The 27,231-nt window shown below is 34.5% G+C and overlaps 1 protein-coding gene across 1 annotated transcript; it reads right to left on the bottom strand.

Annotated features, from left to right (window-relative positions):
- Window positions 1-3: 3 nt before the first annotated feature.
- LOC111056395 (E3 SUMO-protein ligase NSE2) lies at window positions 4-21,537 on the bottom strand. The gene is made up of 5 exons (XM_022343757.2): window positions 21,265-21,537; window positions 12,800-12,933; window positions 11,780-11,879; window positions 11,014-11,173; window positions 4-1,915 (listed from the first exon to the last, which is right to left on the bottom strand). Exons 1-5 carry the CDS (start codon window positions 21,356-21,358, stop codon window positions 1,819-1,821), a joined length of 585 nt encoding a protein of 194 aa, XP_022199449.1. The 5' UTR covers window positions 21,359-21,537; the 3' UTR covers window positions 4-1,818.
- Window positions 21,538-27,231: the final 5,694 nt, after the last annotated feature.

Raw genomic sequence — 27,231 nt, 5'->3', positions numbered from 1 at the left:
ATAATTACGAAATAATGTTATAATCATACAGTTTATATGAACATAAAATCATACACATAACCGTACCGAGCTAAAACACGGCCGAAAATTGAAAGTTAGAGGAAGGAGACAACATATTCAAACGCAGACACACACACACTGTATACAACCGCAACAGACTAGATAGTTCACTTCTTCACGAGTATGGTGCATGCTTTTTCTCTATTGGTTCGCTTCCAAGTTCAAGTTCTTTATCCCAATAGAGCAGTTAATTAAAGAAATAAGAGTACAATTCTATTTCAAATAAGGGTACAATCCTATTTCAATGCATATCCTATCGAATCAAAATTAAACATCAATTAGGAATTTATCAGCGAATAAATATTATACCATTAATTAATACAGTAATTGGTTATTATTGATTGGTTCCATTCCCAAAATGTTGATCTAGGTAGTTACCTACCAAAAGTACTGTTTCTGTGCGATGGTACCGGTACGCAACAAAGTGAAGTTGCATTTTAAAAATGAAGGTTTGATACACGGTGAACGTGCAAATGGAAGAAAGAACATGAAATATGTAAGTTATGAAATTAGAAAATCGAAGAATTTAATTAGAAGTTTAATTTAAGCAAAAAACATAGACTATTAATACGTGTTAGAAAATTATTTGGGGAAACAATGTTTTGGTAATGTAAAATATGGGTATTCATTTACCTTAGTTGCCTGATGAATATATTGAAGTTATTTGATTTAAATAACTAGTATAGCTAGTTATTCAATCAAATCTAATAACTAATCAAAGAATAATACTTATTCATATAAAAATCAAAAATAAGGAATTTGAACGTTTACATTGATGTATCGAGACATGGTAAGTGTCGATATTTTATTGATGAAAATTCTATAATCCTATTATATTAAGCGAGCAATTTCTGTATTTATATATCTGGTTATTTATGTTTTACGGATCTCGAAAACGGCTCTAACGATTTTCACGAAATTTGGAACATAGTAGGTTTATGATTGCACTAGGTCTCATTCTTTGGAAAACTTACTGAACGACATTAAAAGGATGAAATTAATTCATCCTTGGAAAACAGATGATAATTTTGTCGCCTCTCGATAACAGAAGATGCGTGTGCCTGTGTGGGAAAGAGACAGAATTATTTCCAGCTGTGTAATCATAATCAATCAGCGAGAAATTTTATTTAGCTAGACAATTTAATTGATTTTATCAACATAATCTGATTTGTTAACATGACATGATAATCCTCCTAAACTAGAGTATATCATAATTTTCAAAGTTGATCATTATTTGACAATTTCAAGTGATTAAGAAGTGTTATTTTGTTATTCAATTTGGTTTGTATATAATCTAAATTATAATTTTTTTGTTTGAACAGAAAATTGAACCTGAATTCAAGTGTATGGAACATAACCTACTTTCTGGACTTTTTATAGTGTTTAGATCAAAATTCGGGAAAGAAACAGTTTTGGGCTGTGCCTGTTAGTACTTCCCCAATCATTTTAAAGAATTGTGTTCGGTTTATCAATAAAGTCAATAAATAATAACGAACGAAGCTCGGTGGTCCGATATTATTCTTTATTATAATAGTTTTGTATCAAAATAGAGTTTCCAGTACTGTATGCCTATCATAACAGCTGAGAAAAGTGACCTACGATATTCTGTAACTATAAAAATTCTCAAGACAGGTTGCGGAGGAAATTCTATAGTCAACCGCACAAAAATAGCCCGATAGAAATTGGATCAGATGAGTGCAAAGTTGCCAAATAAAAGATGATCAACGTTGTCCAAAGCTGTTTATGAATGAGAATTAATTAATCTCTTTTCATCAATGCCTTCCTAGTGATTTCATCAGGAACAAGATCTTGCAGCTTGAATCTGGTTTGATTGTTGCATCCTTGATATGGGCACCTGAAATTCAGATACATAAGTCAATTTAACAATAAAATTACGAAACGAAAAATTAAATAAATTTATCAAAAGTAAATGTTTAATTTATTTCTAGCCTACAGGGTAAGGCAGAGCCGATTGACGAGTTTGAAACGGTTATAAGTAATGAACCGTTCAACTTAGACAAAAATCTTTAATGGGTTTAATTTGGTTTGAAATGTTGTTTTTACTGTCATTTTTTGAAAATGTTATCACTTAAATAGCGGCCATCAGCAGGAATACACTGGTGTAGCGTATTTTTGAAGTTTTAAAAAGCATTGCAATAGGTAAGGCCTCGATCTCCTATCTGATTCGCTCCTTTAGTTCTTTCAAGGTGTGTGGTCGATGTTTGAAAACTTTATTTTTGAGGTAACCCCATAGAAAAAGATCGCTCAAGTGGGGTGAGTGTGCTGGCCATATTTCTTTGAGAATGGCAACATCACCGTCAATGTCACCTCCCTGCGTTATGTAACAATGTTACAAACGTTTCTGCGCCCTAAATTGGAAAAACTTGCTGAGGCACATGACTTGGGAGAAATATGGTTTTAGCAGGATGAAGCTACAGGCCATACAGGGCGCATTTCAATGAAAGTGTTGAGACAAAAGTTCCCAGGGCTGCTTATCTCACTAAGGGTGGACTTGAGGTGGCCGGCACGCTCACCCGATTAACATATGCGATTTTTTTCTGTGGGAAAAAATGAAGTTTTCAAACATCGCCCACACACCTTGGAAGAACTAAAGGAGCGAATCAGAGAAGAGATCCAGGCCTTACCAATCGCAGTGTGCCAAAATGCTTTTTAAAACTTTAAAAATACGCTACATTAGTGTATTGCTGCTGATGGCCGCCATTCAACTTATATATTTTTTTAAAAATAACAATAAAAATTAAATTTCAAACTGAATTGAACCCATTAAAGAATTTTTTCTAAGTTGAACGGTTCATTACTTATAACCTTTCCAAACTCGTCAATCGGCTCTGCCCCACCCTGTACTCCATTTTGAGTTGGTTATGGTATAAGATCATGTATTTCTATGCAATGCTGGAAATGTGTGCTGGCAAATAGGACTATGTGCTAGCACAACTTGGTCTAATTTTACAGAGGCTTATAAGTCATCCAGTTTGCCCCATGTCAATATTATAGAATCAAACTGTAACCTATGTCGATTGTCCCTAACAGAGAACCAACAAAAGAATTTCATATGAAGTTTATGGTAGGATAATATTGTCTAAATGAAAATTGCAATGATTACTCGAGCAGACGTGTTCTTGCTGATATTAGGTTGCTCCTTGCTACAGACACCTCTTATTATAGGTGGTTTTGCTCATTCACAACTATTAAACTATCTACATAAGTTACTAGGTTGGTTGAAGAGAATGTGTCAACACATCATTGATGATGTTTCATGCCTGCTATGTCCTAATCCCGTTATTTCATATGACTCAGCCGCTGCTATTTATATGTTGAAAATGGCCGCCGCCATAAACAGTGCTTTATGGCGCTAGTTCGAAGAAATTTAGTGCTTTAATTCTAATGCTTTAGTTCGAAGAAATTTACTTCAATCGGTACCGTCACAGTGCAGAAAAATGCAAGATAAAATATTGATGTAAGCTAGCTCTACATGAAAACTTATCATGTGAGCACGGTTGACATGGTGACTGTTTTAGCAACATACTGACTATGAAAAGATAACAAGTTGATGTAGTATTTTATTTTTATCTTGTTCATTAATGAACTTTTAATGGATAAAGTGTTAATAACAAAAGCACATTTACAACATTGGTGTCAGAAGTGGGATTTAAACATTAAAAAAGAATTGGGCTAAAATTTTGTTACACAAAAAAAAGCTTTGTATGAAAACAAGAGCAAGATCAAAAATGGTGATGAAGCAATCAACAAGTTAGTAAATTCGCTCAAAAAAGAAGGTATGCTATTTTCACACACAGGTGGAGAATCTGTATCTAATATGGGACAAAAATTGCAAAAGGAAATCGAGGAAAATTTTCAAACCATTTGAGATTGTTTATGTTAGTGTAAATGGGAAAAAGAAAATATGCTGGATGACTTTTAGAAGAATCATGGCCATTGCTTGGCTCTGGACTTTGATGTTTAGGTTGGCTCTGCATTTTGGGTTGACTTTAAGACTTATGTATAACATTTAATTGAAGTTATAGTGAGAAAGTTATAGTGATTTACTAACAGGGGAATCTGATCATGTGAAAAGGCTTACAAGAGATACAGGCGATTGGAGTCAATGTTCTTGTAGCCTGGTCTGACTGATTTAAGAATTTTATGAATTTTAAAACAAGATTTTATGAATTTAAATTCCTTCGTCTACTCGCCACACCAAGCTCGCCAGTACCGCCGAGGTAGTACCGCTGGTGGTAGTTTTCTCGGTTGAGCACGCCACACCAAAAACGTCCGCTAGCGGTAGTCTCTGAGTAGTGAGTCTAGTAGTGGGGGGAGTGACTACAGCACTCAGCACTGCGCTACCTCTTCGAATCGCCTGCCATGTATTCAGGTTGAGCGCGCCACACTGAGCTCGCTTTGTCCGCCGTACTACCTCTCAGCGAACTTTTGTTGAATCGCCTAGCAGGCGGTCGTAGGTGGTAGTGCGCCGTACTACCGCCGCGGTAGCGAACTCGGTGTGGCGCGCTCAACCTGAATACATGGCTAGCGATTTTTAAAACTTCGCTACCGCCGCGTTAGCGAGCTTGGTGTGGCGTGCCCTTTAGAGGTTTGTGACATCGTTGGTGGAGACGCGATGAAGTCCACAAGGTGGAGGATTAAATGCTGCTACATGTAATTGTTTAAGTTTGTTATTCGCACGAATTAAATATGGCATTAAAAAAAATTTGCTCAAAAGTAGAAAAAGCAAGAGAAGGCCCGTACTACATTGTGAAGAGGATATTGTGTACAGGACCAAGAAAACTGAATGAAGAATCAAACCAAAGGTTGTACACATTAGCTGTCTACCATCTTATCAAGGAAATCTGGATATTGGAGACCAATATCCCTAAGGGGGGGGGATAGTGATGTAGGCTAGCCCTACATGGATACTTATCATGTGAGCACGGTTGACATGGTGACTGTTTTAGCAACATACTGTTTATGAAAATATAACAAGATAGAGTTTTATGATGAACGTTCCTAATTGGTTTTATCTTGTTCATAAATGTAAACTTTTAATGAATAAAGTGTTAATAACAAAAGCACATTTACAGCAATATTTCCCATTTTTGACCTAATTGAAGTACATAGTTTCTTTTATGAAAATAAAACCTCCGCACATAGGACGATTCACCTTTTCCCATTGTTTTTGTCTCTATCGCATTTCAATCAGCCCAATTAACGACTACAGTAACTGTTATTGGTTTTTTCAAAAATAAAGAGTGCGGCAGTGAATTAAGCGATTTTAAACCCTGCAAATAGTGCATTGTTGTTGTGGTACCGCGAATATCGCCATCTTATCGCCTGCCTTACCATCTAGTTAATAGGCTCCAGAAAATTCACAAAGAATACATGAAAAGCCGCTATATAATTAGCCGCTTAAAGTCAGTGTCGTGCGAATATCATCAATGGTTATTTTAGATTCATAGTTTTTTGAAGACGGAATGAGTGTCAGTTACAGTAAATATACTCTGTTATATGTATTAAAATGTAAGAAAACTTTATTCAACCTCAATTAGCTCGTAGGTAATCCTGTTTAACAAAACAAGTTTTTCCGAAAAGATGGTGCTACCTGCCACACGTCAGACATTCAATTGCTGTTCTTTGTGAATGTTATTTATCAAATGTGAAGAATTAGGTATTTTTAATCACATTTGAAAAAGGTAACCGGAATTCATTGAACAATATTGCTCGAGTGTGTCGAGGATGTATTTGTAATATTATTTTTGAATATTGTGTTTGTGTGAGCTTTATTTGGCGTATTTTATATTAGTTTTTATGTTTCCATGTACGCCCGATTCGCTGCCGTACTCTATACATCAATATTTTTACGGATAGGCATAACTTATGTCGAGTTCAGCCAATTCATGTATAAAAATCATTTTGATTTTGTTGTGCTTTACCAATATCAATTCAACCTATGAAGAACAGACTGAGGTAAGTGAGGAAGTTGTGCTGCAGATACACTTACTACAGTTATTATATACTATATGCGTACTTATTATAACTGATGGTTATACTTATAATACTGAGGGCTGAGTGAGAACTACACAAATTAATAATTATAAGAGTAAGAAAACATAATATGGATTCATTACACATGAGTGAGAGAAAATTTACGATTCTCAAGCGTACCCTAGTGATCTGGATCATCGAAAATTCAGTCTTCTAACACTTTAAGCCAGTAATGGAATCTATTGTCATAATATTTATTAGTTGCATACCCAATCTAAATATCCGCGCACAAGTTTAGCCCAGTTGCACAAAAGCCAGTTGAATTTTAATCATGATTAAATGCAACAAGAACCAATCGGATATTTTTTTGAAAAGAAAGCTTCTCTGGTTGGTTCTTGAGACATTCAATCACGATTAAAATTTGACTAGCTCTTATGCAACCAAGCCCATGTAATAAATACCACCGGAAAAGAAAATGTGGCTTTGCTACTAAAATTACTCTTCCACTTTTGAAAAAAATAGTTATTCTAGAGAGAAAAATGTAATAGCTTTAGAGTTCAATTAATTATTATTCTATCTCTCAAATTACTAAAATTTATAGTAACATTACTTCATGTAATGAAGTAATGTTGTAAGTTTATCTTCTATATATATAAAAGCGAAATGGCACTCACTGACTGACTCACTCACTCACTCGCATAACTAAAAATCTACCGGACCAAAAACGTTCAAATTTGGTAGGTATGTTCAGTTGGCCCTTTAGAGGCGCACTAAGAAATCTTTTGGCAATATTTTAACTCTAAGGGTTGTTTTTAAGGGTTTAAAGTTCGTCTTTTAGCATGTATATTCTTCTTCTCCCAATCTCTTAATTATAATTGAAATTTCCATATCATATGTTACTATAGAACTATAATCTAGATAGAGTACCTCTTCGAAACAGTTGTTAACTGGCAACTAAATTAATAATTTTGTCAGGTTGGCATCAAGTTGAGTTGACTTTGTTAGGTTGGCACCAAGTTGAAGATTTAAATGCATTTATCGCGGAAAAATTGATTGGGCACTGCTACTTTAATCCTGGGAATATTATATTACTAGCAGTCAGGCTCGCTTCACTCGCCATATCCGTTTAGCCAGACGTTTAGTCTGGATCGTCCTAACATATGATAAAAATGCTCAAATGAAAAATGCAGGCGAGCGAAGCGAGCCTGCTGATCTCATTCTTGGACGATCCAGTCGGGGGTCCAGGGGGCGGAGCCCCCTTGCTAGACGGATATGGCGAGCGAAGCGAGCCTGACGGCTAGTTGGTTTATAAACTCACCGAATACTTCCAGATGATTTAGCTTTAATTAAAGCAGATATAGAAATTTTGTCGTAGGTGTGATTGCAAACAACGTTTTTAACTGGATCCTTCATTCGTTTCTTTGTTACCGGGTCAATCAGATTGATTGTACTCTGCGTTTCCAATAAATCAGCATCCTCTGGAAACGGGGAAATAAATATTAGAATAATTCACGGGGAGAGTATAAGAAAGCACATGGAAAAATTTATAAAGAGTTGAATATCTACCAAAGGAGAAGTGAAAGAGACTATTGATTATTTATAATGCTTTATAATTTGTTTTGTTGTTGATTAAGTTGTCACTCATGTTTATGTAAATATTGAAAATGAATATTGATTTGAAAAGGAGAGAGATTTCAAGATTGATGTAGCCTACATGGTAATATTAGAAACAGATGATGAACAAAAATATTGGTTTAAAAACAACAAAAGATGAATTAGCGCAGTCCAGCTTAAATCAATCTCAACAGACAAGACTGAAATTTATTACCAATGATCATTCAAATTGCACAAAAATCCCATTTCCAAACTAAATGATATTTCTCTTAGAAATTTCAAAATAGTATTAATAAGAGAAAAATATTGGAAAATGATGGTCTGTGAGGAACTAGAGGGAAATCATTGGTAAACTTGTTGTGTAACTAAATTATACTTCAACTGAAAACTAGCAAAAACAGTGATAATAATAATGTACTTTCAAATAGGACATATATTTGAAATTTGATACAAAACAAGTAGCAAATACCTGGATGCAGGAACACTTGAACTTTCTCTTCAAATTCTTTATAAAGCTGATTACTTTCAGGGCGTTTCATTGGGATTTTTTGCATTTCGGCATCAAAAACCTAAAAACAAAATACGTCAAATGATAATTAGTGATGGACATGGGTTTCAAAGTTGGATTTTTAAATGCTTCAAATTTTCGGCTTGATATCTACCGACAACAGACAGACTCGTACTGTAGCGTGTAAAAAGATTAAATTAGTATTCTTCAACTAGAATGTGTGTATTCACATCTCCCGGCAATTGACCGCACCAGCAACAACCTAGAGCAAGCAAATCACTGTCTTGCAAGTTAAGCTACGTACAGACTTACGAGCCACGAACCCATGTTGCTCACAAGCAATGTCATTTGAATTTGAACGATGCATAAGAAACCCTGCTGATGAGCTGTAAGCATATTCACGTATTTGCTTGGTGTGAAGAGATGCGAATAAGTCTTACAAGTTGCTTTAAAGAGTGGAGCTCTGTATAGAGAACCAAGACTTGAGCTGGATTTGCTGATATCAGTGTCAGTGAAAGTGACCGGCACAGTGATAATATAATTTCTATGAGTTCTGATTGGACTATTCCCACTCGGCAGCTATCCCCTATGAATAGTCACATTATAACTCATGGCAATAATATTCTCACATTCACTGACACTGATATGTGGCAATCCGATTGCAATCTGCATTCAGTGGAAACATGAAACATGTAAATATTTTTTAGTGGGTAAAATTGCTGTTATATCAAAGGAGTTACATTGCGAAGCACTGCATTAAAATCCCAGCCAAAAAAAAAACAAGAAATTTTAAACGCCAATTATCGTATCAAAATAATTAGAATTGTCACAACTCAGGAATAATAATTTGCAGGAATGAATTCCTAATTCTCAGCAAAGGAAAATTAGCACAGTAGTTTTCCCAAATTAAAACAAAATAAAAAATATATAATATGAATTAAATCATAGATACAATAAATAAAAATTAAGTTAGGATACAAACCTTTTCTATTTCTTCGTCCGTTGCTTTATTCGAATCAATCACATTGATTGAATTTTTCCAAACTTCTTCCTGTTTACAATACTTTGCCACCACATCTCTTTTCAATTTATCGACTAAATCTACAGTATCCTCATCTGTAATGATGAAAAATATTAAGGAAAGTGTAGATTTATGCTTTAATTGTAGAGTAATAAGGTATCTCAAGTTGAAAATGACATAATTTTATAATAATGAATGATTGGAGAGACTTAAAACTTAATTACTAATGAATGCTCATTAATTGCTTCCCCTTTGTAGTTTTAAGCATAAGCATATATGTTGTATTTATAATATTGTCATCTGTCCTTAAGAGTTGAGTTTGTTATAGAATTGAAATAAACACTCACTTTGGAACATACTTGATACTTGAGGTCGTTGCCAATGACTGGGGTTTCCAGATACAGATAGGCAGTGTCGGAAATCTCAATAAAATAACCTAACATGGTCATTCACGCTGTGGAGGTACTTGACTCCCAAAAAGAGGTTCACTGTAAAAATCCTGCAGTGAGTAGAGTGGCTTTTCCACATTTGCTAAAGAGTTATTACTAATATTTTGTATTTATATTTTATATTCTTTACAACTTTACATGGTGTCGGAAGTGTGTAAACTTTTAATATGGGGAAAAAATAAATACCAAGAAACCCACGGAAGTTGAAGTAGATATTCATAATGAAATAAATGACGAAGACCTGGGAAGTGTTACATCAAATGAGCCAGCAACTGGAGGTAAGGCAAAACGAAAGAAGGTGAAAAAACCTCCAATGAGGATAATACTAAAACTAATTCTGTTCCAGTGCCTACTCCAGTAGTTTTAGGGCTACAATCTCAGTTAACTGCAACAAGAACCAATCGGATATTTTTTTGAAAAGAAAGCTTCTCTGGTTGGTTCTTGAGACATTCAATCACGATTAAAATTTGACTAGCTCTTATGCAACCAAGCCCATGTAATAAATACCACCGGAAAAGAAAATGTGGCTTTGCTACTAAAATTACTCTTCCACTTTTGAAAAAAATAGTTATTCTAGAGAGAAAAATGTAATAGCTTTAGAGTTCAATTAATTATTATTCTATCTCTCAAATTACTAAAATTTATAGTAACATTACTTCATGTAATGAAGTAATGTTGTAAGTTTATCTTCTATATATATAAAAGCGAAATGGCACTCACTGACTGACTCACTCACTCACTCGCATAACTAAAAATCTACCGGACCAAAAACGTTCAAATTTGGTAGGTATGTTCAGTTGGCCCTTTAGAGGCGCACTAAGAAATCTTTTGGCAATATTTTAACTCTAAGGGTTGTTTTTAAGGGTTTAAAGTTCGTCTTTTAGCATGTATATTCTTCTTCTCCCAATCTCTTAATTATAATTGAAATTTCCATATCATATGTTACTATAGAACTATAATCTAGATAGAGTACCTCTTCGAAACAGTTGTTAACTGGCAACTAAATTAATAATTTTGTCAGGTTGGCATCAAGTTGAGTTGACTTTGTTAGGTTGGCACCAAGTTGAAGATTTAAATGCATTTATCGCGGAAAAATTGATTGGGCACTGCTACTTTAATCCTGGGAATATTATATTACTAGCAGTCAGGCTCGCTTCACTCGCCATATCCGTTTAGCCAGACGTTTAGTCTGGATCGTCCTAACATATGATAAAAATGCTCAAATGAAAAATGCAGGCGAGCGAAGCGAGCCTGCTGATCTCATTCTTGGACGATCCAGTCGGGGGTCCAGGGGGCGGAGCCCCCTTGCTAGACGGATATGGCGAGCGAAGCGAGCCTGACGGCTAGTTGGTTTATAAACTCACCGAATACTTCCAGATGATTTAGCTTTAATTAAAGCAGATATAGAAATTTTGTCGTAGGTGTGATTGCAAACAACGTTTTTAACTGGATCCTTCATTCGTTTCTTTGTTACCGGGTCAATCAGATTGATTGTACTCTGCGTTTCCAATAAATCAGCATCCTCTGGAAACGGGGAAATAAATATTAGAATAATTCACGGGGAGAGTATAAGAAAGCACATGGAAAAATTTATAAAGAGTTGAATATCTACCAAAGGAGAAGTGAAAGAGACTATTGATTATTTATAATGCTTTATAATTTGTTTTGTTGTTGATTAAGTTGTCACTCATGTTTATGTAAATATTGAAAATGAATATTGATTTGAAAAGGAGAGAGATTTCAAGATTGATGTAGCCTACATGGTAATATTAGAAACAGATGATGAACAAAAATATTGGTTTAAAAACAACAAAAGATGAATTAGCGCAGTCCAGCTTAAATCAATCTCAACAGACAAGACTGAAATTTATTACCAATGATCATTCAAATTGCACAAAAATCCCATTTCCAAACTAAATGATATTTCTCTTAGAAATTTCAAAATAGTATTAATAAGAGAAAAATATTGGAAAATGATGGTCTGTGAGGAAACTAGAGGGAAATCATTGGTAAACTTGTTGTGTAACTAAATTATACTTCAACTGAAAACTAGCAAAAACAGTGATAATAATAATGTTCTTTCAAATAGGACATATATTTGAAATTTGATACAAAACAAGTAGCAAATACCTGGATGCAGGAACACTTGAACTTTCTCTTCAAATTCTTTATAAAGCTGATTACTTTCAGGGCGTTTCATTGGGATTTTTTGCATTTCGGCATCAAAAACCTAAAAACAAAATACGTCAAATGATAATTAGTGATGGACATGGGTTTCAAAGTTGGATTTTTAAATGCTTCAAATTTTCGGCTTGATATCTACCGACAACAGACAGACTCGTACTGTAGCGTGTAAAAAGATTAAATTAGTATTCTTCAACTAGAATGTGTGTATTCACATCTCCCGGCAATTGACCGCACCAGCAACAACCTAGAGCAAGCAAATCACTGTCTTGCAAGTTAAGCTACGTACAGACTTACGAGCCACGAACCCATGTTGCTCACAAGCAATGTCATTTGAATTTGAACGATGCATAAGAAACCCTGCTGATGAGCTGTAAGCATATTCACGTATTTGCTTGGTGTGAAGAGATGCGAATAAGTCTTACAAGTTGCTTTAAAGAGTGGAGCTCTGTATAGAGAACCAAGACTTGAGCTGGATTTGCTGATATCAGTGTCAGTGAAAGTGACCGGCACAGTGATAATATCATTTCTATGAGTTCTGATTGGACTATTCCCACTCGGCAGCTATCCCCTATGAATAGTCACATTATAACTCATGGCAATAATATTCTCACATTCACTGACACTGATATGTGGCAATCCGATTGCAATCTGCATTCAGTGGAAACATGAAACATGTAAATATTTTTTAGTGGGTAAAATTGCTGTTATATCAAAGGAGTTACATTGCGAAGCACTGCATTAAAATCCCAGCCAAAAAAAAACAAGAAATTTTAAACGCCAATTATCGTATCAAAATAATTAGAATTGTCACAACTCAGGAATAATAATTTGCAGGAATGAATTCCTAATTCTCAGCAAAGGAAAATTAGCACAGTAGTTTTCCCAAATTAAAACAAAATAAAAAATATATAATATGAATTAAATCATAGATACAATAAATAAAAATTAAGTTAGGATACAAACCTTTTCTATTTCTTCGTCCGTTGCTTTATTCGAATCAATCACATTGATTGAATTTTTCCAAACTTCTTCCTGTTTACAATACTTTGCCACCACATCTCTTTTCAATTTATCGACTAAATCTACAGTATCCTCATCTGTAATGATGAAAAATATTAAGGAAAGTGTAGATTTATGCTTTAATTGTAGAGTAATAAGGTATCTCAAGTTGAAAATGACATAATTTTATAATAATGAATGATTGGAGAGACTTAAAACTTAATTACTAATGAATGCTCATTAATTGCTTCCCCTTTGTAGTTTTAAGCATAAGCATATATGTTGTATTTATAATATTGTCATCTGTCCTTAAGAGTTGAGTTTGTTATAGTAATTGAAATAAACACTCACTTTGGAACATACTTGATACTTGAGGTCGTTGCCAATGACTGGGGTTTCCAGATACAGATAGGCAGTGTCGGAAATCTCAATAAAATAACCTAACATGGTCATTCACGCTGTGGAGGTACTTGACTCCCAAAAAGAGGTTCACTGTAAAAATCCTGCAGTGAGTAGAGTGGCTTTTCCACATTTGCTAAAGAGTTATTACTAATATTTTGTATTTATATTTTATATTCTTTACAACTTTACATGGTGTCGGAAGTGTGTAAACTTTTAATATGGGGAAAAAATAAATACCAAGAAACCCACGGAAGTTGAAGTAGATATTCATAATGAAATAAATGACGAAGACCTGGGAAGTGTTACATCAAATGAGCCAGCAACTGGAGGTAAGGCAAAACGAAAGAAGGTGAAAAAACCTCCAATGAGGATAATACTAAAACTAATTCTGTTCCAGTGCCTACTCCAGTAGTTTTAGGGCTACAATCTCAGTTAACTGCACCGGAAAGTTATGATTTCACTAACCCGGCTTTATGGGCTAGGTGGGTCAAACGATTTGAAAGATACAGAATTGCGTCAGAACTGTATCTTAAACCCGATCGCCAGCAAATCAGTACTCTACTGTACACATTAGGCCAGAAAAGTTAGGAACTGTTTGAAACATTTGGTTTGAAAATTTATTCTATGAAGGTGTGGTAGAGGTGTTTGAAAACGATCTTTGATTGTCAAAAAACATAGTTTTTGAAAGAGCTAAGTTTTTAAAACTTAGACAGGTTGCAGGAGAACTGGTGGATGCCTTTATAAATGATTTGCATAAGCTCGCTGAAAGTTGTGAACTTGGTCAACTAAAAAGTAGTTTAATTCGAGATTTGATAGTCATAGGTGTCCAGGATAATAAGTTGTCAGAGTCTCTGCAGAAGGACAAATCTCTAACACTGCAAAAATCTATAACCAGAGCACGACAAGCAGAAAGAGTTTCAATTCAACAGTCTGTGGTCAGGGGGGAGTCTTTCAAGGAAGAAATAGGTGCAGTGAAGGCTAAAACTTTTGAAACTGACAAAAATAAATTGTCTGGGGGCGAGAAGTACAATTGCCGAAAATGTGGGACAACACATGGCATATCACACATGGGACAACACATCAAGTATCATACGTGAGTGTCCAGCCTTCAAGGTGAACTGCCATAAATGCAACTCATTAGGCCATTATGCAAAATTCTGTCCTTATACATAAAAACGAGTGGAGGAAATTGAATCAGATGGACCTGACAGTTATCTGGGGGAGATAGAATTCTTGCAAGACAAGGGATGCCCTAGTGTAGCTGTTAGTATTAGTGGCCAACCAGTAAGATTCAAAATGAACTCGGGAGCTGATGTTTCAGTTGTAGGGTTCATAGTTTGAAGCTGAAAATCAAGCCTACAGGAAAAGTGCTTTTTGGATCTGAAAAAACAAAATTAGATATTGAGGGAGTTAGTACAGTGAACATCAACTACAAGAATATGTGTTTGAAAGAAGATGTTTATATTTTTCAAACACAAAATATGCCTCTTCTGAGTAGGAATGCTTTGTTAAAACTAGGCCTGATCACATTCAATACTGTTATGTCTCCAAGGAGAGTGACGTTGGCATTACATGAACAGGTGAAAGAAGAATTTAAACGTATAGTCAGTGTGGTTGAACCTATTTCTGAACCAACATATTGGTACACAAAATATCATAAGAGCAAACCGGTTCCGTACAGGAATCGATATGAGAGTGAGGACTTGATTCTTGAGAAGGGTTATCATCATGGTGAAAGATTGAAGCATGGCTATGACGGTTTATGTTCAAATAAAGGAGAAGACAGAAATCCTTATTCCTGTCCTGAAGGTGAGCTGAATGACTGTAATATTGAAGAGAGTCACTGTGATTAAGTAAAATATAAGAGAGGTAAAAATGCTAGTCAACGTTTTAGAAAGGAAGTCGATGAAAGTGATTCATTATTGAATTGTTTTCTTAAGCGTTCTTGTAAAAACTCGATTAAAAGAAATGCAGTGTCTTTTGAAGATTTATGTCGATTTGTGAAGCAGCAAAACGAACAGATCATTTAGATTCAGAAGCAAGTCGAAAACATCGGACAGAAAGTTGACGTGATCGCCCAAAAAGGAGACAAATTAGAGCTTCAAAATAAGTCACCAGTGTCCAATAGAAGCAGTGATAGAAGAAGATTCGTTGACAACATGGAGAAATGTGGCTGTAACCACGAAAAGGAAAATAATAAAGCACAGAGTTTCAAGCTGTCTGTGGTCAAAGAAAATTCGCAAATCGAGTGTCTGCAAGTATTTCGGGAGCCAACTCCATCTCCTGAGCCTTCCATTCACGTAGATATTGAGGATTTCAGTAGCTCCTCTTCTTCGTCAGGAGCCTCATCTGATGAACAAAGTAAAGGAAATGCAAACGGCAATTCATGGGATACTAAAATTGACTCTGAACAGTTGAAGCATTTCGTGACAATAAGATAAAGGCTCGAAGTAAGAAAATGTTTGATGATAGAAGAGGTGTAAAGAAGCTTCCACCCTTGAAAGTTGGAAACCGAGTCTGGATAAAAGATATGTGCACATGTGGAATTGTCAATAGTGGAGCTGAACAGCCTCGGCCATATATAGAACCCTTCAAAATGGAACATAGTCGAGAAGAAATAGATGGCATCTCATCCATACTTCTGATACTGCAGAATAAAATATGGATATGAACAACATGCTCAAGATATGCCAAGCTACTGCCACAGAAAGGTTAGACAGTTCCGAAATGTTAGACCTCCATTAAGATTTCAAACTTAGATGAAACCAAGGTACCTAGAATAGAAGGTACTGGCCACGCGCATCTCGATCTTCTAATGATCAGAGTCAGATGATCGGTGTGACGTCATAGGTGCTCTAAATATCTATTCTATCTTTTCAATGTTAAACTGAGCAACTTTGTATGTCTTTTTCTCAAAAAGTAAAGAACTTTCAAGTCCCACCGACATCTCCCACGATTCATACGATATTTATCTTCAATTTTTCTAGAAATTTAATACTTTTGGACGGCTGGATCTTTCAGAAAGATCGATTTTGTAAGAGCCTGCACATCGAATACCTGTTGCTCTCTTATTGAAAAATTAACATGCTTTCCCTGTTTTTGTTTTTGCAATTCAATTGCCCAATGCTAATGAATTTGATAAATCGTCATTGAATAAGGAGTTAAAAGAAGAAAACATTAATTGGAGTATAATATTATTTCTCTCAAAATCCTTGATATCTTGTATGTGTAGCCTATTGTATATTACATAGAATCAGTAGAACATCTTGCCGGTTCATCTTCAATTCTTTAGGAGTGCACTCTTAATTCAGGAAAAAATTATATACACATATCCACATACTTTAACCAGGTGATAGTTGTGTGTTACGGTCATATACAATATTTATCTTTATTTTTCTCGAGCAACTTTGTAAGTCTTTCTCTAAAAAAAGTACATAACTTTCAAGTAACATCGACGTCTCCTACGATTTATACAATATTTATCTTCATTTTTTTTAGAAACTCGTCAATTTTGAACTCCTAGATCTTCCAGAATACTCGATTATGTAAGGGCATACTGGTTTGGAAATAGAGAACTCTCATTTGATACTATGAGAAGGGATACTCGTAGAGGGAATGAATAGATTTAATTTGGCAACATTTGAAAAGATGAATGGCTTCAAAGGTTTTCTACTGGAACTTTTCTATTAAAAATTATTATAAAGTTGGAAAAAGGTACTTAATGTAGCCTATTTCTCCTAGTAATAGTTTGAATGATAATATAGGCCTATATTTTTACTTTCCTTGCCCTAATACCATAGGTAAGGAAAGTATTGCTTTCCAAAAAAAATTAAGGTACCCCAATTTCAAGTTTTCTATACGTTTCAAGGTCCCCTGAATCCAAAAACATGATTTTTACTTTCCTTGCCCTATTACCATAGGTAAGGAAAGTATTGCTTTCCAAAAAAAACTAAGGTACCCCAATTTCTAAATTTCTATACGTTTCAAGGTCCCCTGAGTCCAAAAAAGTGGTTTTTGGGTATTGGTCTGTATGTGTGTGTGTGTGTGTGTGTGTGTGTGTGTATGGGCGTCTGTGTACACAATATCTCATCTCCCAATTTACGGAATGACTTGAAATTTGGAATGTAAGGTCCTTACAATATAAGGATCCGACACGAACAATTTCGATCTGATGCAATTCAAGATGGCGGCTAAAATGGCGAAAATGTTGTCAAAAACAGGGTTTTTCGCGATTTTCTTGAAAACGGCTCCAACGATTTTGATTAAAGTTATACGTGAATTAGTCATCGATAAGCTCTATCAACTGCCACAAGTCCCATATCTGTAAAAATTTCAGGAGCTCCGCCCCATCTATGCAAAGTTTGATTTTAGAATCTCAATTATCAGGCTTCAGACACAATCTAAACAGAAAAATTTGAGTGGTAAAGATTGGGCATGAGAATCTCTACAATTAATGTTCAGTAACATTTTCACCTAAAATTAAAAATAATCTCGAAATTCGAGAAAATGTGATTATCCAATTGCAAACAGTTGGCAACTGTTGATTCTATTAAATGATTCACTATGAAGAGATTGCAAACCTTATCAGCTGTCCTAAAGAGTTGAGTTAGTTATAGCATAGAGAAACGATAGCATAAGTAGATATCCCATGGTATAGGGTGTTTTTGTCGCAACTTTTACTGTTATCCCAAGCCGATAGTTCACGTAGTTCTTCCCCATGCAGCTGTGTGACGCTGGTAGTCTCTCAAATCGTGCCGTTGATACACTCTCACCCCAACAAAACAGTAAAAATTGACAATAATCGACAGTAATCGGCTTGAGATAACAGTAAAAGTTGCGACATAAATTCCCTATACCATGGGATATCTACTTACGCTATTGTTTCTCTATGGTTATAGTAATTGAAATATACATTCACTTTGGAACACATTCGCTAAAGAGTTATTACTAATATTTTACTTTCCTTGCCCTATTACCATAAGTAAGGAAAGTATTGCTTTCCGAAAAAAAATAAAGTACCCCAATTTCTAAATTTCTATTCGTTTCAAGGTCCCCTGAGTCCAAAAAAGTGGTTTTTGGGTAAACACTTATAACTTTTGACAGAATGATCAGATCTCCTCGTACCTACAACTCATTATTCTCAGCTCGTCAAGGCGGTTCAAAATCATGTATCATAACTGAAATTTGATGAAAAAAAATCCTCCTTTAGTGTATTTTAGCCTATATTTAAATACACAGAAATTTGATGAAAAAAAATCCTCCATTAGTGTATTTTAGCCTATATTTAAATACACAGAAAAATGGCCAATTTCTATATTCAAAACTGTGTATCTCGGTAATCCGAAATGGTAAAAAATGGTACTTGGTCTTGATTTAAAGAACAGAATATCCTCTTTCATGTGAGGTAAATTAATTTTGTAAAATAGAATCATGAGGTAAGATACGTTTGTTTCAAAAAATCAAAAAATTTGCGATATTTTCCTCATTTTCACAGTCTCGACAGTTTTTCGATAATAAACAGTCATGAAAGATGGATTTAAGACAACGTAGCTTATAGAGCATGTAATTTCTCTTGCATTTGAAACCAATCGCAAATTTCTAACATGTATCTTACTCGTTTAGGACACTCTTGAATAATAGTAAAATCGCAGAAAAAATGAAAATAGTCATTTTTTCAATTGGTTGTAACTTTTGAACGGTATCGAAATCAGAAAAACGATTTATGGGAGCGAAAAGAGGAGAAAATTCTCTACAACCTTGACTAATTTTTACTTTCCTTGCCCTATTACCATAGATAATGAAAGTATTGCTTTCCGAAAAAGAACAAGGTACCCCAATTTCTAAATTTCTATACGTTTCATGGTCCCCTGAGTCCAAAAAATGGTTTTTGGGTATTGGTGTGTGTGTGTGTGTGTGTGTGTGTGTGTGTGTGTGTGTGTGTGTGTATGAGTATATGGGCGTCTGTGTACATGATATCTCATCTCCCAATTAACAGAATGACTTGAAATTTGGAACTAAACCTAGCTCCGCAGTGCAGGCTGGATGCTTGTCTGACTCGGACTAGGCGCTGAGACAGCAAATAATAGCAGCGTTGGTGAGAATTCGAGCGGCCGCAGTAACATCTTCCATCCAGCAATGGTCGGCGTAGTTCGCCTAGCGGACAGACGAAAGATCAGTCCAGTCGGTTATTTGATCCCTCCTGCCAGGCTCAGCCAAGCAGCCGAGACAGAACAATGGAGTGACGGTCTTATTCGCGTTCATCAGCAGTTTTCTTTCTCATGATTATTTTTATTTTTGTGTTGCCTATAAACTCCAGTCACCAGTAAAAAGTTTCCAGAAACGTGGTGTACTACCATATTAATGACTTTTCATGATGATTTTTAATTATTTAAAAACATTGTTGACATTCTGAGCCTTCAGGCTAAACTTGGGGTCGCTGAGAACGAATCTGCAATCAGAATTTCTCTATCACGAAAAATAACGAAAAAACCCAGCTGTTGATCTTCCGGCAACCGTTAATAGTCATCCTGCAATGCGGTCGAAACACTTCCAAGCCAGACACCCATCTCAAATGACAACAACGCCAAGCTGTGAGAAACCATCCTGCACTGCGGTGCTAGGTTTAAGGTCCTTACTATATAAGGTTCGACACGAACAATTTCGATCAAATGCTATTCAAGATGGCGGCTAAAATGGCAAAAATGTCAAAAACATGGTTTTTCGCGATTTTCTCGGAAACGGCTCCAACGATTTTGATCAAATCGTTGAATAAATAGTCATTGATAAGCTCTATTAATTGCCACAAGTCCCATATCTGTAAAAATTTCAGGAGCTCCGCCCCATCTTTGCAAAGTTGAATTTTAGATTCCCAATTATCATGCTTCAGATACAATTTAAACAAAAAAATCTGGTGTGGCGCACTCACACAACTTTCCTTGCCCTTATGAGAATTCATCACCTGACGCTAGTGATCTCGCGCATCTCTAGTCTACTTATAAACAACTAGCTTACCCGGCGAACTTCGTACCGCCAAAAAGTCAATGTATCTCATGTCACACTTGACTTTTATTTGGTGAATCATAAAATTTTTCTGATAATCAATATTTTCATTATTCAATTACGTAATTCATTAAATCAATTTTTAACCAAAAATTGAAAATAAGCTCGAAATTCGAGAAAATGTGATTATCCAATTGCAAACTGTTGGCAACTGTTGATTTTATTAAATCATTCACTATGAAGAGATAGCAGACCTCGTGTGTCTCCAGCGTTATTGTCCTGTCACCAGCTGGCTCAGATCTTTGAATAGTAGGCCTATAGACTTGCGTCAGTTGATCAATTTTCATACTGCAAGGAAAGTTGTGTGAGTGTGCCACACAAGATTTTTTATCAGAAGTGTTTCACAAGATACGCAACTTTGAATATGCGAAGAATTTGTGATACGTTAATCATTTTTACAATCTCAATTGTCTACTTTTGACAATTTGAAAATAATTTCAATTATTTGTGAGAAACTTTCTCGCTTCACCACCTACTTATCTTTTGAAACAAAAAATTTTCTAACATGTCAAAAATGTCATGTTTTCTGCTCGAAATGTCTCAACATTGACAAGCATAATCATTAATTAAAAAATAACTAAAAGTCGGATTAAAATGATCCAGGCACCAATAGAAAGGAGACATTCTCCCCGTTAATTTGATATAAAATTATTACGCTTTACTACGCCAAATGATTCTGAAGAGATATTTAAAAGAAACACAAATCTTCGCAATGTTTCCAATTTTATATTAAAAGTTAAATTTCCTTTTGATCCTTCAACCCTGAAGCTTTTATAGTACTACTAGGATATCGGGGATGATATTCTACATCCAATTCTGACGTTGAATTGAAAATTTCAGAAAGTTGCAATTTTACGGTTTGGCAACCCTGTAATTTCTTCAGATGGAGGGCCAAGTCTCAACTTTATTTTAAACAGAATATAATAGCCGATTTCACACAATACAGAATAAGTGACCTTTATAATTACCTTTTAAATTTTGACACACCAATTCTGTAGTTTTTAGAACCATTGTGTGTATATCCTTTAATAAGGAGTTACGCTCATTTATTAACTGATTCATAATGTTTAATTCAGAAAAAAACTTCAAATTAAAAAATGTGAAAGTTAAAAGTGATAATAAAACTCAATGAAAAATATTATAAAGGTACAGAATTCTTCAAACTTTTGCAGCTAAAAGAAAACAAACAACCTAACCTAATTCAACATCAAGCCGATCAAGCTCTATGCTCAATCCTCAATCACAGAATAGATATGTATTCTGTTCCTCAATGGTTGTCACTGACTCGGGTGACCCAGAGCCGAACAAGATGGCGGCTGACCCGGGGCAAACTCAAGGAGGATCGTGGAGTACGCAAGGCTCGCTGTAGAAATCATTGATATAATATAGTTTCTATATATAGTGAGGTCCACATTATAATGGCAGTGGATGAGAAATAGCGATGCCGATTCTCTGAATTGATTAATTATATTTCTACACTGTCAAAAACATAATTGGCATCGTTTTTGGACCTAGAAATTGATAGTACCACCGGCTTTGTCGAATGATAGACAAGGATAGCAAAACCAAAGTTGATCAAATACTGTCATTATAACGTGGACCTCACTATAGATATATAGATTCTCTATGATTGTGTTCATGGGAGGTTGCGGTGCATGTACGGCTTCGGTTAACTGAGCAGTAACCAGTGAACTCTATACTAACTGGAACGGGCTATCCAATGCTAAGCTACAGCCAAAAGTGTGTAAGGCGGAGTGAGTGAGACAGGCCTACCGTGTGGGATTCCCTTCTCTCTCGTACTCATACATTTAAGCAGGCTGTTGCAGGTCTTGAGTACGATTTTTCATTTTTAAAGTTGAAAAACGGATTTTAATGAGTATTAGGGCTATCAGTATTAGATCACAACCTTTTCTTTTAAATATTGTGATGTATTTGTCGTAAAATGCGTAGAATTGAATAAAAATACGACCGAGAAATGGTGATGTATTGTGTTGCATTTGGATGCAAGAATGGGCATGTTAAAGAAAATGAAATACCATTTCACAGGTAAGTCAAACATTTTTAGTCTATTAATTAATTTGAAGAAACCTTTTTGTTTTGCATACATTTCCAATACTTTTTTCTATATTGATCAGTTTATTTGACCAAAAATAAAACAACAAATTTGGTTATATTCCTAGTATACGGTGATCGTTTCTATGCTACAGTAATTGAAAATTTAGGCCTACTTTATAACATCTAAAATAAAGAAACATAGTTGAAGAACAAATTAATCCTTATTCAAAAAAGAATAAATACAAATGATTAATAATTCTGTGTTATCATCATGAGATGATGATGATGATAATTTATTTTAGGTACATACTTTAATTTTGAAAAATATGATATTGCTATCAGCTGAATTGTGATTAATTTTTGAAACCTTTCAGTTTCAAATAAATAATCGTTCAATTTACAATATAATAATAATTATTTAGCATATTTTACTGTTTGCTTATCATATGGTCATAATTATAATACAATTAATATAAATGTTTGTTCATAGATTACTTTGCATCATTTCTGAAACTCCCACACTTACATGATTGGAAATATTATCAGAATACCTAGTATATTGCTATCATTACAATCATATTTAATAATCCTGTGTTATTGAATCATCATGAGTCCACATAATTCATTTTATTTACCTACTTTTATTGTAAAAAATATGAGATTGTTATCAGCTGAATTGTAATTAATTTTTGAAACCTTTTGATTTCAAATTGTTCATTTCATTCTGGTAATTATGTAGCATATTTTACTGTTTGCTTATCATAGTCATATAATATAATAAAATGTTTCTTCGTTATTTGCTTCATTTCTGAAACTCCCACTCTTACATGATTTGAAATTACACCAATGCACACCTACATAATTCTACATTCATAGCCTGCTGTAAGTAGGCCTATATTATTGAATTGAGATATTTCCTTCAACAATAAATCATAAATCTTTCCTTTAACAATAACAATAAATCATATAATCCAAAAGACAATAATATATCCTCTATCAAAATAAACATAAGACTGTGTTCAATAGTTTCAATTAAACACAGCCCTCCTTTGGACTGTGTACGAACAAAATTCGGGATTGGAATAATGACTATGAGCCTGTTTTTTCATTCCCAATCATTTCATGACAGTTAATATTTGTCCTTGTTAAATAAATAAAAATAAATAGATGATACGCTTCTCTGAAATCTGGCCCAAAGTTATTCCCTTGCTTGTGAAGTTGACAATACAGTACTAAAACTACTGCAGTCACAAATGAAAAAGTATTTTCTTTATTCATATTCAACCTATTTCATTATTTTTGCTCTCAAAAAGTTAACTATGAACTGCTTAATAAATGAAAAATAACGCTTCCATGGTATAAGACATACAATATAGAAATAAAATAGAAATTGAAACTGTGCAATGCATTTTCCCATAAGAGCCAATGTTTTACAAAATGACGAATCCCACAGCAATGCGGGTTGCCTATCTTTACTAGCTGCCACACTTTCTTTGTGTTGATAGTCCATTCCAGTTAGTATAGAGTTCAGTGGCAGTAACCAGAAACCACGTGACTTGCTCCCACCAAACAAAAATCGAATTCTGGTTCACCGTTTTTGGCGCGTACTTTTAAAATTATTCATTCACAGATCAGTGTTGACAAAATAATAAAGGTGTTATCAATATGAACATTTCAGCTATTATTTATTCTTATTCTTATTGAATCAATAATAATTATTAATTTATAATTTGAAAAAATATACAGAGTGATTCATAATTATGGTAAAATATTTTAATGCGTGATAGTAGAGGTAAAAATAAGAAAAAAAGTTCATATAAACATACAGTAGCCTCTCTCTTATCCGGACTCATCGGGACTGAGGCCAGTCCGGATAACGTTTTTTCCAGTTAAACCGACGTTCCCTAAAAGTCGTTAAATTGGTACGCATATTTTGTAGTTTATAAGCCAATAATGACTTTTACGTAAAAATAATAAAACTAGACGCTTTATTATGATATCTGTGAACACAAAACACAAGAAAATAGTTAGTTGCTAAGCCTTTTTACATTTGAAATATTAAAACCAAACAGCCATTATGATTCGTGGCAGGTGCAGAAGTACTGTACAGTCCGGTTGAACCGATGTGCTGATGATTATTTTCCGGTTAAAGAGATGTCACTTCCGTGGAGTGTAGTCCGGTTAAACCGATGTCCGGTTAAAAGGTGTCCGGTTAAGAGAGAGGCTACTGTATATCCATAAACGCTTCATTAGCGAGCTATATAGGGTGAGAGATTTCACCCGGAATTCAGTTCCTCTGGTGAAATACACCGATGCTGAATTGTTTGGGGACTAGTTTTTGAAAAACTTATGCTGGATTCATATGGAAAAATATCTGAAAAATTGAATAAAACTAGTCTGGAAGCTGTAGTGTGAGTAGTTTTTTGAGAAAAAAGTTGAAATATGCAAAAAATTTAAGTAGAAAACACAGACTTCTACGTTTGATGCCCAATAACTTTCTTTAATGACCAGTAAACCAATATTTTTTCGCAATAAAAATTGTAGAGAATTTAATTTTGAAAAGAATTATGTAAGCTGTGTAAAATAAATTCAAATAAAAGTTGAATAAAATGTATTCTTATGTTACATTAACCATAAAAATTTGCTGTTTTATGAAGAGAGAACTAATAATTCATAGGTTGTAGCTGATTGCAAATAGAATATTCGGTTTTTTATGAAAAGTTTTTCTTATATGAAAGTAGCATATCTAAATGACATTAAACTCATACCAAAAGACTAGTTAGATTATGCCATTAAGCCTGGGAGGAAGCTCAAACAGAAGTAGATGATCTCCTATGATTCCTGCCCAAATGTTTACTGAAAACTGATGGTGTGGAAGATTAGGATTGATGGCATGAGGATTCTCAGCTGCCCAAATATGATGGTTGTGGACGTTAACGATAGCAGTTCTTGTAAAGTGTGCCTCGTCGGTAAATAAAACGGTTGTTAAAAAGTTTGGGTAAACATTTTTACTAAAAACCATTGGCAAATACTATCACGGGGAATACAGTTTCGTGGCAATAGAGTATGAACTTTCTGGAGGTGGTATGGATGTAATTTCTGCTATTTTAGTATCCTCCAAATAATAGATTGATTGACATTAAACTGCACTGACAATTCTCTTGTGCTCTTCTCGGGATGTTCATAAATTCATCAAGAACTTATTCTTCTAACTCAACAGTCATAGTAGATCGGGGTCTGCCTGCATAAATGTGCTCTTTGGATATCAAAGAATCTGTTTCAGACAGACGTTGATGAATAGTGGCAAAAAACCTTGAACTTGGACATATTCGGTTAGGAAAGTTCTCTTGATACAAACGTCTTGCTTCAGTACTATTACAGTAGTGTCCCTTTCCATACATTAAATGCATGTCAGCTAATTCGGAGTATTCATAATGTCTAAGATTACCTGCCATTTTTTAAAAAGTTAACACTCAATACGAAAGCAAAGTGGAATGGTTACAAATAACTGGTTAATAGATTAAACAAAAAACACAGCACGGTTACAGTAGGCCTAACTTACAGTTTGTTTTTTTTTCTTTTGTTCAACAGTGAGCTAAAATATTTCTGAAAATAATTTTCAGCTGATAATTTCATTTGAATATTTTCTTATTTAAAACATAAGAAATCAGCTGTTTTAAAGCAGCAGTTATTAAAATCCATGTTTTATTTGCAATCAGCTACAACCTATGAGTTATTAGTTCTTTCCTCATAAAACAGCAAATTTTTATGGTGTAATGTACTACATAAGAATACATTTTATTCAACTTCTATTTGAATTTAGTTTACACAGCTTACATAATTCTTTCCAGAATTAAATTCTCTACAATTTTTATTGCGAAAAAATATTTGTTTACTGGTCATTAAAGAAAGTTATTGGGCATCAAACGTGAAAGTCTGTGTTTTTCTACTTAAATTTTTTGCATATTTCAACTTTTTTCTCAAAAAACTACTCACACTACAGCTTCCAGACTAGTTTTATTCAATTTTTCAGATATTTTTCCATATGAATCCAGCATAAGTTTTTCAAAAACTAGTCCCCAAACAATTCAGCATCGGTGTATTTCACCAGAGGAACTGAATTCCGGGTGGAATCTTTCACTCTGTATAGCTCGCTAATGAAGCGTTTATGGATATATGTTTATATGAACTTTTTTTCTTATTTTTACCTCTACTATCACGTATTAAAATATTTTACCATAATTATGAATCACTCTGTATATTGTCATCATGTTTTTCCTTATAAAGTTTTTTTTTTAATAATTAATGATGGTTTGTGCTGTCATCAATGAAAATTTGACTACTTTTCCTATGCAATTAGTGTTAATGAATAAAACGTTTTATGGAATATTAGCAAAATTTTAATAATTGAAGTTTCTTGATTTATGTCCACTACCTACCCAGACATTTATCTGGATAGATCCTGGCCTAGGAATGAATCAACAAAAGATAGCATTCCAACTAATAGATAACATAAACTCATCTTAGTTTAGTAGAATAGTCAATAAAGCTGAAAAATAGTAAACTTTCCAGCCAATAATGAATGAATTTCTTGCTTTTCGACTATTCTGTAATTAATTTCATCAATGGAATAAAATACTTCGTACGCCTCATCCTTTTTTAGTACCTATATAGACTCTGAATGTGAAGACATAACCTAACAAAACAGCAGACAAACAACGCTTTAACTCTCGACCAAATAATAAGAAGCGTTGATCCCGGTACCGGTTTTGTGGAACATACTTTTCGAGCGGTGCAAGTGAGCATGCACCACTCCTGTGTGGAGTTCCAAGATGGCGACCGGTACCTGAACTGTCAAAAGTTCCCACCCAACGCATTTT

This window comes from Nilaparvata lugens, chromosome 1 (genome assembly GCF_014356525.2).
Source record: "Nilaparvata lugens isolate BPH chromosome 1, ASM1435652v1, whole genome shotgun sequence".
Classification (NCBI taxonomy): Eukaryota; Metazoa; Arthropoda; class Insecta; order Hemiptera; family Delphacidae; genus Nilaparvata; species Nilaparvata lugens.
Note: the sequence above shows the minus strand (reverse complement) of the source record. Positions and strands in the feature narration are given on the sequence as shown.